The sequence below is a fragment of the Nerophis ophidion genome, linkage group LG16 (assembly GCF_033978795.1).
Source record: "Nerophis ophidion isolate RoL-2023_Sa linkage group LG16, RoL_Noph_v1.0, whole genome shotgun sequence".
Classification (NCBI taxonomy): Eukaryota; Metazoa; Chordata; class Actinopteri; order Syngnathiformes; family Syngnathidae; genus Nerophis; species Nerophis ophidion.
This window is the reverse complement of record NC_084626.1, coordinates 48,139,754-48,155,733: the sequence shown is the minus strand read 5'-3', so window position 1 is coordinate 48,155,733 and position 15,980 is coordinate 48,139,754. Positions and strand designations below refer to the sequence as shown.

The 15,980-nt window shown below is 41.7% G+C and overlaps 1 protein-coding gene across 1 annotated transcript in view; it reads left to right on the top strand.

Annotated features, from left to right (window-relative positions):
- The window catches only part of phf13 (PHD finger protein 13), a 16,078-nt gene extending 98 nt beyond the window's left edge, over positions 1–15,980 (top strand). Inside the window, exons 1-5 of the mRNA XM_061875383.1 lie at positions 1–212; positions 5,686–5,790; positions 9,210–9,377; positions 9,433–9,847; positions 15,210–15,980. The exon at positions 1–212 is cut by the window's left edge and continues 98 nt beyond it. Coding sequence (XP_061731367.1) covers positions 168–212; positions 5,686–5,790; positions 9,210–9,377; positions 9,433–9,847; positions 15,210–15,442 — 966 coding nt within the window. The 5' untranslated portion in view covers positions 1–167 and the 3' untranslated portion in view covers positions 15,443–15,980. The remainder of the gene's footprint in view (positions 213–5,685; positions 5,791–9,209; positions 9,378–9,432; positions 9,848–15,209) is intronic.

Sequence of the window (15,980 nt, the reverse complement as noted above, 5' to 3'; positions counted from 1 at the left end):
ACGCTCCCTAACCAGACGTTACATACTAGCTTCACGGCGACTCTTTTCACTGTGCCAAATATTTGTGACTTGTAAGCTCTCCGTTATCTGTGTCAGTCAGGTCAGGTGTGACACTGGCAGCTAGTTAGGCGCTAAGCTGCACTTCAAACAGGTTAGGATTCAAAAAGATGGGTGACATCAAGCCGTCGACGTCTCACGCTTTGCAGTCGGAGGTGAGTGAAAAGTCTACTTAACAACTGTTGGATGTCGACTGGGTCTCATGCTAACTGCGCTAGCCATCTTGCCAGCAGCTTGTGTGCACATTGACTAACTGCCTGTTGACTAGACTTAACCTTATTTACAACAACCAGCTCCATCTTCCACCTAACCTTATTTATAACAACTAACTGCATCTTATTTATAACAACTAGCTCCATCTTCCACCTACCCTTATTTGTAACAACTAACTGCATCTTATTTATAACAACTAGCTCCATCTTCCACCTACCCTTATTTATAACAACTAACTGCATCTTATTTGTAACAACTAGCTCCATCTTCCACCTAACCTTATTTATAACAACTAACTGCATCTTATTTATAACAACTAGCTCCATCTTCCACCTACCCTTATTTATAACAACTAACTGCATCTTATTTATAACAACTAGCTCCATCTTCCACCTAACCTTATTCATAACAACTAGCTCCATCTTCCACCTACCCTTATTTATAACAACTAACTGCATCTTATTTATAACAACTAGCTCCATCTTCCACCTACCCTTATTTATAACAACTAACTGCATCTTATTTATAACAACTAGCTCCATCTTCCACCTAACCTTATTTATAACAACTAGCTCCATCTTATTTATAACAACTAGCTCCATCTTCCACCTAACCTTATTTATAACAACTAGCTCCATCTTATTTATAACAACTAGCTCCATCTTCCACCTAACCTTATTTATAACAACTAACTTCATCTTATTTATAACAACTAGCTCCATCTTCCACCTACCCTTATTTATAACAACTAACTGCATCTTATTTGTAACAACTAGCTCCATCTTCCACCTACCCTTATTTATAACAACTAACTGCATCTTATTTATAACAACTAGCTCCATCTTCCACCTAACCTTATTTATAACAACTAACTGCATCTTATTTATAACAACTAGCTCCATCTTCCACCTAACCTTATTTATAACAACTAGCTCCATCTTATTTATAACAACTAGCTCCATCTTCCACCTAACCTTATTTATAACAACTAACTTCATCTTATTTATAACAACTAGCTCCATCTTCCACCTACCCTTATTTATAACAACTAACTGCATCTTATTTGTAACAACTAGCTCCATCTTCCACCTACCCTTATTTATAACAACTAACTGCATCTTATTTATAACAACTAGCTCCATCTTCCACCTAACCTTATTTATAACAACTAACTGCATCTTATTTATAACAACTAACTGCATCTTATTTATAACAACTAGCTCCATCTTCCACCTAACCTTATTTATAACAACTAGCTCCATCTTATTTATAACAACTAGCTCCATCTTCCACCTAACCTTATTTATAACAACTAGCTCCATCTTATTTATAACTAGCTCCATCTTCCACCTAACCTTATTTATAACAACTAACTGCATCTTATTTATAACAACTAGCTCCATCTTATTTATAACAACTAGCTCCATTTTCCACCTAACCTTATTTATAACAACTAGCTCCATCCTATTTTTAACAACTAGCTCCATCTTCCACCTACCCTTATTTGTAACAACTAGCTCCATCTTCCACCTACCCTTATTTATAACAACTAGCTCCATCTTCCACCTACCCTTATTTATAACAACTAGCTCCAACTTCCACCTACCCTTATTTATAACAACTAACGGCATCTTATTTATAACAACTAGCTCCATCTTCCACCTACCCTTATTTATAACAACTAGCTCCAACTTCCACCTACCCTTATTTGTAACAACTAACTGCATCTTATTTATAACAACTAGCTCCATCTTCCACCTACCCTTATTTGTAACAACTAACTGCATCTTATTTATAACAACTAGCTCCATCTTCCACCTAACCTTATTTATAACATCTAGCTCCATCTTATTTATAACAACTAGCTCCATCTTCCACCTAACCTTATTTATAACAACTAACTGCATCTTATTTATAACAACTAGCTCCATCTTCCACCTACCCTTATTTATAACAACTAACTGCATCTTATTTATAACAACTAGCTCCATCTTCCACCTAACCTTATTCATAACAACTAGCTCCATCTTCCACCTACCCTTATTTATAACAACTAACTGCATCTTATTTATAACAACTAGCTCCATCTTCCACCTAACCTTATTTATAACAACTAGCTCCATCTTATTTATAACAACTAGCTCCATCTTCCACCTAGCCTTATTTATAACAACTAACTTCATCTTATTTATAACAACTAGCTCCATCTTCCACCTACCCTTATTTATAACAACTAACTGCATCTTATTTATAACAACTAGCTCCATCTTCCACCTAACCTTATTTATAACAACTAACTGCATCTTATTTATAACAACTAACTGCATCTTATTTATAACAACTAGCTCCATCTTCCACCTAACCTTATTTATAACAACTAGCTCCATCTTATTTATAACAACTAGCTCCATCTTCCACCTAACCTTATTTATAACAACTAGCTCCATCTTATGTATAACTAGCTCCATCTTCCACCTAACCTTATTTATAACAACTAACTGCATCTTATTTATAACAACTAGCTCCATCTTATTTATAACAACTAGCTCCATTTTCCACCTAACCTTATTTATAACAACTAGCTCCATCCTATTTTTAACAACTAGCTCCATCTTCCACCTACCCTTATTTGTAACAACTAGCTCCATCTTCCACCTACCCTTATTTATAACAACTAGCTCCATCTTCCACCTACCCTTATTTATAACAACTAGCTCCAACTTCCACCTACCCTTATTTATAACAACTAACTGCATCTTATTTATAACAACTAGTTCCATCTTCCACCTAACCTTATTTATAACAACTAGCTCCAACTTCCACCTACCCTTATTTATAACAACTAGCTCCATCTTCCACCTACCCTTATTTATAACAACTAGCTCCAACTTCCACCTACCCTTATTTATAACAACTAACTGCATCTTATTTATAACAACTAGCTCCATCTTCCACCTACCCTTATTTGTAACAACTAGCTCCATCTTCCACCTACCCTTATTTATAACAACTAGCTCCATCTTCCACCTACCCTTATTTATAACAACTAGCTCCAACTTCCACCTACCCTTATTTATAACAACTAACTGCATCTTATTTATAACAACTAGTTCCATCTTCCACCTACCCTTATTTATAACAACTAGCTCCATCTTCCACCTACCCTTATTTATAACAACTAGCTCCATCTTCCACCTACCCTTATTTATAACAACTAGCTCCATCTTCCACCTACCCTTATTTATAACAACTAGCTCCAACTTCCACCTACCCTTATTTATAACAACTAACTGCATCTTATTTATAACAACTAGTTCCATCTTCCACCTACCCTTATTTATAACAACTAGCTCCATCTTCCACCTACCCTTATTTATAACAACTAGCTCCAACTTCCACCTACCCTTATTTATAACAACTAACTGCATCTTATTTATAACAACTAGTTCCATCTTCCACCTAACCTTATTTATAACAACTATCCATCCATCCATCAATCTTCTTCCGCTTATCCGAGGTCGGGTCGCGGGGGCAACAGCCTAAGCAGGGAAGCCCAGACTTCCCTCTCCCCAGCCACTTCGTCTAGCTCTTCCCGGGGGATCCCGAGGCGTTCCCAGGCCAGCCGGGAGACATAGTCTTCCCAACGTGTCCTGGGTCTTCCCCGTGGCCTCCTACCGGTTGGACGTGCCCTAAACACCTCCCTCGGGAGGCGTTCGGGTGGCATCCTGACCAGATGCCCGAACCACCTCATCTGGCTTCTCTCGACGTTTAGGAGCAGCGACTTTACTTTGAGTTCCTCCCGGATGGCAGAGCTTCTCACCCTATCTCTAAGGGAGAGCCCCGCCACATTTCGGCCGCTTGTACCCGTGATCTTAATCTTTCGGTCATGACCCAAAGCTCATGACCATAGGTGAGGATGGGAACGTAGATCGACCGGTAAATTGAGAGCTTTGCTTTCCGGCTCAGCTCCTTCTTCACCACAACGGATTTATAACAACTATCTCCATCTTATTTATAACAACTAGCTCCATCTTCCACCTAACCTTATTTATAACAACTAGTTCCATCTTATTTATAACAACTAGCTCCATCTTCCACCTAACCTTATTTATAACAACTAGCTCCATCTTCCACCTAACCTTATTTATAACAACTAGCTCCATCTTATTTATAACAACTCGCTCCATCTTCCACCTAACCTTATTTATAACAACTAACTGCATCTTCTACCTACCCTTATTTATAACAACTAGCTCCATCTTCCACCTACACTTATTTATAACAACTAACTGCATCTTCCACCTACCCTTATTTATAACAACTAGCTCCATCTTCCACCTACACTTATTTATAACAACTAACTGCATCTTCCACCTACCCTTATTTATAACAACTAGCTCCATCTTATTTATAACAACAAGCTCCATCTTCCACCTACCCTTATTTATAACAACTAGCTCCATCTTCCACCTACACTTATTTATAACAACTAACTGCATCTTCCACCTACCCTTATTTATAACAACTAGCTCCATCTTATTTATAACAACTAGCTCTATCTTCCACATACCCTTGTAACAATCTTGACTAGACTTAACCTTATTTGTAACAACTCAACCAACCATATTTCCACCTTCAAAGTCCCTTGTTGCTTGTTGAGTCTTTGTTGTTACTCCCTGTCTTCTTCTTCTTCTTGGAGCTAACTAACATGCTAACCAACCAATCTGATAGTCTGATCAAATAAGAGTCAGTCTGATTGTTTGGTCAAATGCGAGTCAGTCTGATAGTTTGATCAAATGAGAATCAGTCTGATTGTTTGATCAAATGAGAGTCAGTCTGATAGTTTGGTCAAATGAGAGTCAGACTGATCAGATGAAAGTCAGTCTGATAGTTTGATCAATCAAGAGTCAGTCTGATAGTCTGATCAAATAAGAGTCAGTCTGATTGTTTGGTCAAATGAGAGTCAGTCTGATCAGATGAAAGTCAGTCTGATAGTTTGATCAACTGAAAGTCAGTCTGATAGTTTGATCTAATGAGAGTCAGTCTGATAGTTTGAACAAATGAGAGTCAGTCTGATTGTTTGGTCAAATGAGAGTCAGTCCGATCAGATGAAAGTCAGTCGGATAGTTTGATCAAATGAGAGTCAGTCTCATTGTTTGATCAAAAGAGAGTCAGTCTGATAGGTTGATCTAATGAGAGTCAGTCTGATAGTTTGATCAAATGAGAGTCAGTCGGATCAAACTTTCTTGTTCTTGTCAAAAGTCTAGCAGCCGCATTTTGTAGCAAGTGTAATATTTTAATGCTAGACATGGGGAGACATGAAAATAATATGTTCCAGTAATGGAGACAAGACGTATTGAAGCACTGACGATGGACTGTGGCCAGCTAACTAACTGTCGGCCATGACTGTTGCAGGGTTTCAATCCACCTTACAGGAAGAGAAAGAGAACAGTGGAGGATTTTAACCAGTTTTGCACATTTGTCCTGGCTTATGCTGGTTACGTCCCATACCCCCAAGAGGTAAGTAAGGCAGTGGGGTTCACCACACTTTCTGTTGGAGTCTAATGCTAATACTTGAGTGTTGATGGAGCCGTTTCAGCTCCAAACTACCAAAGCCTATCCGTATCATCGGCAAGCTGTTTTATAAGGCTGTAACACATCCATTTATATTCTTACATTTTAAGTCCATCAACCTGTGCTTGGCAAGTGGACCTTTCGGAAGCTCCGTATCGATCCGAGATTGTTTTAAACGGCAATTTTGATTTGATGGATGCTAGAAAAAGAGAAGATTGGATTTTAGAAGGACAGGCTTCATAAGAAGTGAAATATGTTAAGTCTCTGCCCATCTGTTTTGTCATCAAAACAAAAATGGCGGATCGCTACGGTGGACGACAGCGGTCCTGACGAATGCAAACTCGACGAGACCATATCTGAAATTACAACAGAAAGACTTTCAGCTACAGCATGATTGCAAAAGCCACAACAAATAGAAATGACACAATAATATGAAGCCACAATTCAACTTTACGCCACAGAGGACGTGACGGACCAAACGGAAGTGACGGCTGAGCTCGTTTCGCAGACAGACCAGGTGGAGATGGAAGGTTGAAAATAGTCTAATGCAGTGTTTTTCAACCACTGTGCCGCAGCACACTAGTGTGCAGTGATATACAGTCTGGTGTGCCATGGGAGATGATCTAGTTTTAACCTATTTGGGTTAAAACAATTTTTGCAAGCCAGTAATTGTAGTCTGCAAATGATGTGTTGTTGTTGAGTTTCTGTGGTGTCTGGAGATCAGCAGACTTACCACGTTATACTCTTCCATATCAGTAGGTGGCAGCCGCTAGCTAATTGCTTTGTAGATGTGGGAAACAGCGGGAGGCACTGTGCAGGTAAAACGGTGTCTAATGCTTCAACCAAAAATAAACAAAAGGTGAGTGGCCCTAAGAAAAGTCATTGAAGCTTAGGGAAGGCTATGCAGAACCAAACTAAAACTGAACTGGCTACAAAGTAAACAAAAACAGAATGCTGGACGACAGCAAAAACTTACTGTGGAGCAAAGACAATGTACATCCAAACATGACATGACAATCAACAATGTCCCCACAAAAAAGGATAAAAACAAGTGAAATATCCTTGATTGCTTAAACAAAGCAGATGCGGGAAATATCGCTCAAAGGAAGACATGAAACTGCTACAGAAAAATACCAAAAAAAGAGGAAAAGCCACCAAAATAGGAGCGTAAGACAAGAAGTAAAAGACTACACACAGGAAAAGAGCAAAATAGTCCAAATAAGTCAGGGTGTGATGTGACAGGTGGTGACAGTACACCTACTTTGAGACAAGAGCTATATCGACAACTTTTTACGGTCAACTGAGTTTGGTTTTTTAATGATTTTTGCTGGTGGTGTGCCTCCGTTTTGGCTGAAAAAAGGTTGAAAATGACTGATGTAATGAACATACAAACAATCATACACACAAAACACATCTTACCTGTTGTGTTGTTGTGAACGACAACATGGATGTAACATCAACGTACAAACACTTGTCACAACCTGAGTAAGTCACCTCTTTACTCACTTCCCCCTTCACAATAACAGCCTGTCTGACGGTGCTAACAAAATAAAGGTTTCAAAAAAGTACCTTGCACACATAACGTACTAAAAGCACTTATTGATACCTTCACACAGTTATTATGCTTTGACCTAAAATACTGGTGACAATTGTCTAAAGATGCATTGTACCAATACATAAATTGCATTGAATTAATATTTCAATGAACACATTGCGCACACATTCCCCAGGATGGTAAAATAAGTGTAAAAGGAAAATAACTGAATTAAAAAGGAAAAACTGCATTTGATAGTTTGATATCGTTATTTAAATGTATTGTTACCTGTTGTGGTTCATTCCAGGTTTTTAAAACTAATTTAAAGTAATAAATACAACACAAATGTAATTAATCCAATCCAATCCAATCCACTCTATTTATATAGCACATTTAAACAACAATAACGTTTCCAAAGTGCTGCACAGCCATGTTATTATGCTCCACCAATGACTGAATAAAACAAAAAATGAATAAAAATAAAACCAATAAAAACAATATAAAAACAAATATGATTAAAAACTATTTTAAAGGGTAAAATCAATTAAAACAGTAAAATAAAAATAAAAGTGTATAAAAAACACAGAGGACCACACAACACACGTATTGTTAAAAGCCAAAGAATAAAAGTGGGTCTTAAGACGAGACTTAAAAGAGTCCACTGTGGAAGCAGTTTGAAAATGGAGCGGCAGAGTGTTCCAGAGCTTAGGGCCGACCACAGAGAAGGCCCTGTCTCCCCTGGTCTTAAGTCTGGTATTGGGCACCACGAGCTGGAGCTGGCTTTCGGACCTCAGAGCGCGCGCAGGAATGTAAATTTGGATGAGGTCCGAGATATATTGAGGTGCCGGTCCATGTAAAGATTTAAAAACAAACAGCAATGTTTTAAAATCAATTCTAAAATGAACAGGGAGCCAGTGCAAACTCTGAAGAATTGGGGTTATATGCTGGCGTTTCCTGGCCCCTGTTAAAAGTCGTGCTGCCGCGTTCTGGACTAACTGCAACCGGGAGAGAGCTTTTTGGCTAATGCCAGCATAAAGTGCATTGCAGTAGTCCAGGCGACTTGAAATAAAAGCATGCACCACTTGTTCAAAAATGGTTAAAAGATAAAAACGGTTTAACCTTTACTAAAAGACGAAGGTGATAAAAACACGATTTTAAAACGCCATTGACTTGTTTGTCTAGTTTGAAATGGCTGTCTATAGTGACGCCAAGGCTGGTGACTTTGGGACGCACATCATTTTGCAATGGTCCCAAGTCAGTGAGGGCTGGACCAAAAACTAAAATTTCCGTTTTTCCCTCATTCATTATTAAAAAATTCTGGGCGAACCAAGCCTTGATGTCGCATAGACAGTTAAGAAGGGGTGTAAGGGGGCCGTGGCTTTTTGAAATCGGCATATAAATTTGGCAGTCATCTGCATAAAAGTGATAAAACACTCCATGTTTCTTAAAAATATCTCCAAGAGGGAGGAGATAAAGAGCGAACAGGATGGGGCCTAAAATAGATCCTTGGGGGACACCACAGTAAAGCGGGGCAGAAGAGGAGGTGGCGTCCCCCAGCCTGACAGAGAAGGACCTCTCAGACAGGTAAGATCTGAACCACTCTAACGCAGTCCCCCTGACACCCACACAGTCTCTCAGGCGGTCTAAAAGAATTGTGTGGTCGAGTGTGTCAAAGGCAGCTGTAAGATCTAAAAGCACTAAAATGGCAGAGCTGCCAGAATCAGACATTAAAAGCAAGTCATTATAAACCTTTAAAAGTACAGATTCAGTACTGTGATTATAATCGTGATTATCAATTTTGCCAGTAAGAATTGTGTTTTTATCATGACAGAACTCTTCCCTGCGCAGTACGTCGAGCCCCCCCAACAGCACTGGAAGCACGGTTGACAGTGACGGCTGGACCCCGGGCCCCTCAGCGTTTTGTCCCCAACGGCCCCCCGCGGGCCCCCTGGACCGGAGCAGGAAGTGTCCCCAGCTGGACATCAGCACCAGAAAAGATGTGAGTGGATGGAACTTGTTTTGGTTCCTAAGCGCGATTGTGACCCCCACAGCAGTTTGCCTTTCCGCAGCACACTTTCCCCGGCCCGCATCCAGACGAGCGCAGGAACCGCGAGAAGCTGAAGAAGAAGAAGAGGAGGATGGAGAGGGAGCTTCAGAGCGATGAGGAAGAGGAGCAGTCTCAGCTGGCCGTCGCAGGGCCGCAGACTCCCTTCTCCTTCAGAGGCTTGCCTATAAAAGAGGAGCCGGGCGACGACGTCAGCATTTCCCTCCAGCCTCCGCTCACGTCGGCCCCTTGCAAGGAGGAGCCCACAGAAGCACCACCTGAGATGGAGCAGGTGTGGGAGAAGGTGAAGGAGCAGAAAGGGAGCAGCCCCTCAGCCAACAGAACAGTGTTTCGTCAGGGCAAGCAGGTGGTGTTCCGCGACGAGGATGGCTCAGGAGAGGATGAGGACATCATGGTGGACTCGGGTGAGTTCTCATGTCGTTTTAGATTCCAACCACACCCTGTCCTTCAGCCTCTTTCAAATGACTGGTGTAGTGACTGACTAGTAACAGCATCCCTTTTCTTCTTCTACATGACTTCCGCAAAGTATTGACAGCGCTTCACTTTTTGTTATTTTACAACCTGGTCCCAAAATGGCATACGTGAGGTTGATTAACGTGGATCCCGACTTAAACAAGTTGAAAAACTTATCGGGGTGTTACCATTTAGTGGTCAATTGTACGGAATATGTACTGAACTGTGCAATCTACTAATCAAAGTATCAATCAATCAATCAATCAATCACAACACCCCATAATGGCAATGTTTTTTTTAAATTTGCAAATGTATTTGATGCACCTTTGGCAGGGCTTCACGGTGGCAGAGGGGTTAGTGCGTCTGCCTCACAATACGAAGCTCCTGCAGTCCTGGGTTCAAATCCAGGCTCGGGATCTTTCTGTGTGGAGTTTGCATGTTCTCCCCGTGACTGCGTGGGTTCCCTCCGGGTACTCCGGCTTCCTCCCACTTCCAAAGACATGCACCTGGGGATAGGTTGATTGGCAACACTAAATTGGCCCTAGTGTGTGAATGTGAGTGTGAATGTTGTCTGTCTATCTGTGTTGGCCCTGCGATGAGGTGGCGACTTGTCCAGGGTGTACCCCGCCTTCCGCCCGATTGTAGCCGAGATAGGCGCCAGCGACCCCGAAAGGGAATAAGCGGTAGAAAATGGATGGATGGATGGGCACCTTTGGCAGCAATTCCAGCCTCAAGTCTTTTTCAACACCATGCCACCAGCGTGGCACACCGAATAATAGCATCCATCCATTTTCTACCGCTTATCCCTTTTGGGGTCACGGGGTGTGCTGGAGCCTGTCTCAGCTGAATTCGGGCAGAAGGCGGGGTACACCCTGGACAAGTCGCCACCTCATCACAGCCGATTAATAGCAATAAACAAAATGCTATTGCTCTTTGCAAGTAGAAGTAGATTTAAAGTGTGTACTTAAGGAACACAACCAAGACAAATGTTTATGAATAGATATTAAGAAATAATGTATCATTTATATTTTACAAGGTAGATAAACACGGTGGAAGAGGGGTTAGTGCGTCTGCCTCATAATACGAAGGTTCTGCAGTCCTGGGTTCAAATCCAGGCTCGGGATCTTTCTGTGTGGAGTTTGCATGTTCTCCCCGTGACTGCGTGGGTTCCCTCCGGGTACTCCGGCTTCCTCCCACTTCCAAAGACATGCACCTGGGGATAGGTTGATTGGCAACACTAAAATTGGCCCTAGTGTTTGAATGTGAGTGTGAATGTTGTCTGTCTATCTGTGTTGGCCCTGCGATGAGGTGGCGACTTGTCCAGGGTGTACCCCGCCTTCCGCCCGATTGTAGCTGAGATAGGCGCCAGCGCCCCCCGCGACCCCAAAAGGGAATAAGCGGTAGAAAATGGATGGATGGATGGATAAAGGTTTGTACTTACTACAAATAATAATGTATAAAAAAACAAAACAACTACAATTCAGTTAATGCAATATGTTCACTAGGGACGGCGTGACGCAGTGGTAGAATGGCCGTGCGCAACCTGAGGGTCCCTGGTTCAATCCCCACCTAGTACCAACCTCGTCACGTCCGTTGTGTCCTGAGCAAGACACTTCACCCTTGCTCCCGATGGGTGCTGGTTAGCGCCTTGCATGGCAGCTCCCTCCATCAGTGTGTGAATGGGTAAATGTGGAAGTAGTGTCAAAGCGCTTTGAGTACCTTGAAGGTAGAAAAAGGCTTCACAAGTACAACCCATTTATTTATTATTTATCAGGGCTGTGAATCTTTGTGCACCACACCATTTAATTCCGAAACAATTCTCAATTCAAAACGATTCTTGATTCAAAATCAATATTTTTTTAATAATGTTGGGTGCCAGTTCTATGATTAAGTACAGTCCTCCGTAAAATAGATAAATAGCTCTGATAAATGTTTATATTACCTAAAAGAAAACTGTTTAAAAAAAATAAAATTCTACCCTAAAAAATGAATAAAGTCAAATACAAATATGACAACAAGATATTTTTCTTTTCTAAAGTAAATGTGCACAGTGGATATAGATCATCTACATCTACATAATGATTTGTCTGAGGGGCTGCACAGGACAGAGTAAAAAATATATATATTTTTTCGGTTAAGAATCATGATTCATTCGAAAAGCTATATTATTTTGACACTTCTATTTAATAGTCATGTGTTTATATCAGGGGTGCCCACACTTTTTCTGCAGGTGAGCTACTTTTCAATTGACCAACTCGAGGGGATCTACCTCATTTATATATATCATTTATATTTATTTATTTATGAAAGAGACATTTTTGTAAACAAGTTAAAAGTGTTTAATGATAATACAAGCATGTGTAACACATATAGATGTCTTTCTTTCACAAAGACAAGAATATAAGTTGGTGTATTACCTGATTCTGATGACTTGCATTGATTGGAATCAGACAGTAATGATGATAACGCCCACATTTTCAAATGGAGGAGAAAAAAAGTTGTCCTTTCTGTACAATACCACATGAAAGTGGTTGGTTTTTGGCATCTAATTCATCCAGCTTCCATACACTTTACAAGAAAAACATTGGCGGCAAATTCCGTAGCTTGCTTGATTGACATTCACGGCACCCGAGGGTCTTGTGAGATGACGCTGGCTGCTGCCAGTTCATTATTATGAAAAAATGACAGAGAGGAAGGCGAGAAACACTTTTTATTTCAACACACTTTCGCGCCTTCCCTTCCGTCAAAACTCTAAAGGCCGACTGCACATTTCCTATCTTCACAATAAAAGCCCTGCTTCATGCTGCCTGCGCTAACAAAATAAGAGTCTCGGAAAGCTGGCGTGCACAAGTGATGTGCACGCCAGCTTCCTGAGGGATCACTTGTGCACGCCAGTTTTCCGAGACTCTGTATTTAGTTAGCGCTGGCAGCATGAAGCAGGGCTTTTATTGTGAAGATAGGAAATGTGCAGTCGGCCTTTAGAGTTTTGACGGAAGGTACGGCGCGAGAGTCTGTTGAAATAAAAAGTGTTTCTCGCCTTCCTCTCGGTCATATTTTCATAATAATGATCTTGCAGCAGCCAGCGTCATCTCACAAGACCCTCCGGTACCGTGAATGTCATTTAAGTGACGTCTTGGTGAAGATTGATGATCACTCATTTTTAGGTCTATTTTTTTTAAAAGCCTGGCTGGAGATCGACTGACACACCCCCCGCGGTCGACTGGTAGCTCGCGATCGACGTAATGGGCACCCCTGCATTATATTGTAGATAACATCCAAAAGTTGTATATATGGGCAAAAACTATTAAAAAAAACAACAGTATTTTGTATTCATTACATTTTAGGGTAAAGGTTTGGTTAAAATATAAATAAAGTGTAAAACTGTCACAATGACAGTGTTGGAAGCGATGCTAACTTAGCAATTATCTCTACAGGCTTTTGAATGGACGCTAAATCAAACTAGAACTATGACGAAGAACTTCCCGCTGACTAAAAGTATCACTGAAGTGACGCTTCTAAACAGGAACTGCTGTTGTTTTTTTTATCTTGCCTATGGTTCACAATCATGATGACAGACACGACCTCAGATGGATTTTATTTTGATGCATTCCAATTTGTAAATAAAAGCTCAACGAGAGGTCCTCTATTCCGTCCATAAAACCCAATTTAAAAAAAACATGCAAAGAGTGCCGACAATATTAGCAAGTATTAGTGATATTGTTATTATAAGTGCTGACGCAGACAGACTATTTATAGCGCCGCTTTGATCACTTCCTGTTTGCCAATGTTGACATTGGCTGCTCCCTCGTTTCCTTGCTTGTCAAGCTTTATTGTTAGACCATAAATCATGCCTCTCACCTAGATAGTAGAATGATGAGGATGTATTCCGACAAGTTGGTACACTTTGACAGCCAATTTAGGCTCGGAAATGGCAAGAAGGACACGGAAAGACGCTCGGTTCCGCCCTATTTTTCTTGGCGAGGATTACGAGACATCCATCCATTTCCTACCGCTTATTCCCTTTTGGGGTCGCGGGGGGCGCTGGTGCCTATGTCAGCTACAATCGGGTGGAAGGCGGTGTACACCCTGGACAAGTCACCACCTCATCGTTCGTCACCTAAATGGGAACGTATGAACATCCTAGCAGTCTAATGACAGCAGACCTTGTACAGTAAGTGACAGTTTATTATGTTTGTTGGCTCTCATAAAGTCTGCAGGGAGTAAATGGTATTGGAAAATGATGCGTTTTTTAAATGAATGTGTTAATATTAAATGTTGTTACAAATGTTACTACATTATATACTGTATATATTTACATCATGTATATATATATATATATATACACCTTTAATGGAGGTGTGTGGGTGTTTTTAAAGGTTTTAGGGGCAGAATAGAAGAATAGTAGAATAGTAGAAGCATTTAACTCTCACCTTAAAACTCATTAAGTGGAAGAGTGGCCGTGCGCAACCTGAGGGTCCCTGGTTCAATCCCCACCTAGTACCAACCTCGTCACGTCCGTTGTGTCCTGAGCAAGACACTTCACCCTTGCTCCTGATGGGTGGGGATTGCAAAAGGCTAGGTATACTCTAGCCTCTAAATAGACTCCCTTTTTAGACCAGTTCCCTTGTGGAGGGGGTCCGGTCCGATCCGGTGGCCATGTACCGCTCGCCTGTGTATCGGCTGGGGACATCTCTGCGCTGCTGATCCGCCTCCGCTTGGGATGTTTTCCTGCTGGCTCCGCTGTGAACGGGACTCTCGCTGCTGTGTTGGATCCGCTTTGGACTGGACTCTCGCGACTGTGTTGGATCCATTATGGATTGAACGTTCACATGTTAGACCCGCTCGACATCCATTGCTTTCCTCCTCTCCAAGGTTCTCATAGTCATCATTGTCACCGACGTCCCACTGGGTGTGAGTTTTTCCTTGCCCTTTTGTGGGCCTACCGAGGATGTCGTAGTGGTTTGTGCAGCCCTTTGAGACACTAGTGATTTAGGGCTATATAAGTAAACATTGATTGATTGATACTATAGGCTCCATTGTAAGCTGACTTTTGATGGCATTTATTTCATATTTAGAATGTTTTAAAAAAAAAATCAATCCTGAGTCACGTCTGTCAACATTCCAAAAAAGTGCACTTCCCCTTTAAGAAAAATCACTCGGGAGCATGAACTGCAAAGAGCGACGGCTCTCAGAAAGCATTTGACTATTGTGACTGACCTAGAAATAAAGTAGGCCAGAGTGTTGATTAAAAGAAGGCCGACATGTGGCCAGTGTAAGGTGAATATAAGAAGGTGATTGTCCGTGTCCCTGCAGACGACGACTCCTGGGACCTGGTGACGTGTTTCTGCATGAAGCCCTTCGCCGGCCGGGCCATGATCGAGTGCAACAGGTGCAACACCTGGATCCACCTGTCCTGCGCCAAGATCCGCAAGAGCCACGTGCCTGAAACCTACGTGTGCCAGAGCTGCCGAGAGAGCCACGCCACCCTGGACGCCCGCCGCTCCCACCGCTCTCGCTTCGGTCCGCGGAAGCACCTGCTCGAGTGACCTGACCGTTTCAGCTGTGGACCTGCAGACTCAGTGCATGCTGGGAAGTGTGGCTGTGCACTGGTTGAACAGGCCGCTGACAGGTGTGTTCACCTGAAAGTGCACAAGTGGGTGATTGGGTGGAGCCAGGCAGGCTGGGACGCTGCTCCAGTATTAAAATGACACTTGAAGTCTTCCTACCTGGTCCACAAAATACTTCTTTATAGCCCTTACTTCCACACACCAAGGGGGATCCATACAAGGACTCCTGGACTCATTCAGGACTAAGTGGAATATACAAGGACTCCTGGACTCATTCAGGACTAAGTGGAATATACAAGGATTCTGCAGGTGATCATGTTTTTGTGAGAAGAGAGTGGGAACATAGTCTTCATCTTATCACTCACCTGTGGAACATGTTGATTGTTGCTCTAGTGGCTTCTTGACCTTTGGACAACTTCATTTAGCAGTTTGTGTGGGCCAGGGGGGCCCAAACTTTCTGACTCGGGGCCACATTGGGTAAAAACTATATGGCAGGGGGTGCATATTTTGTTAGTGT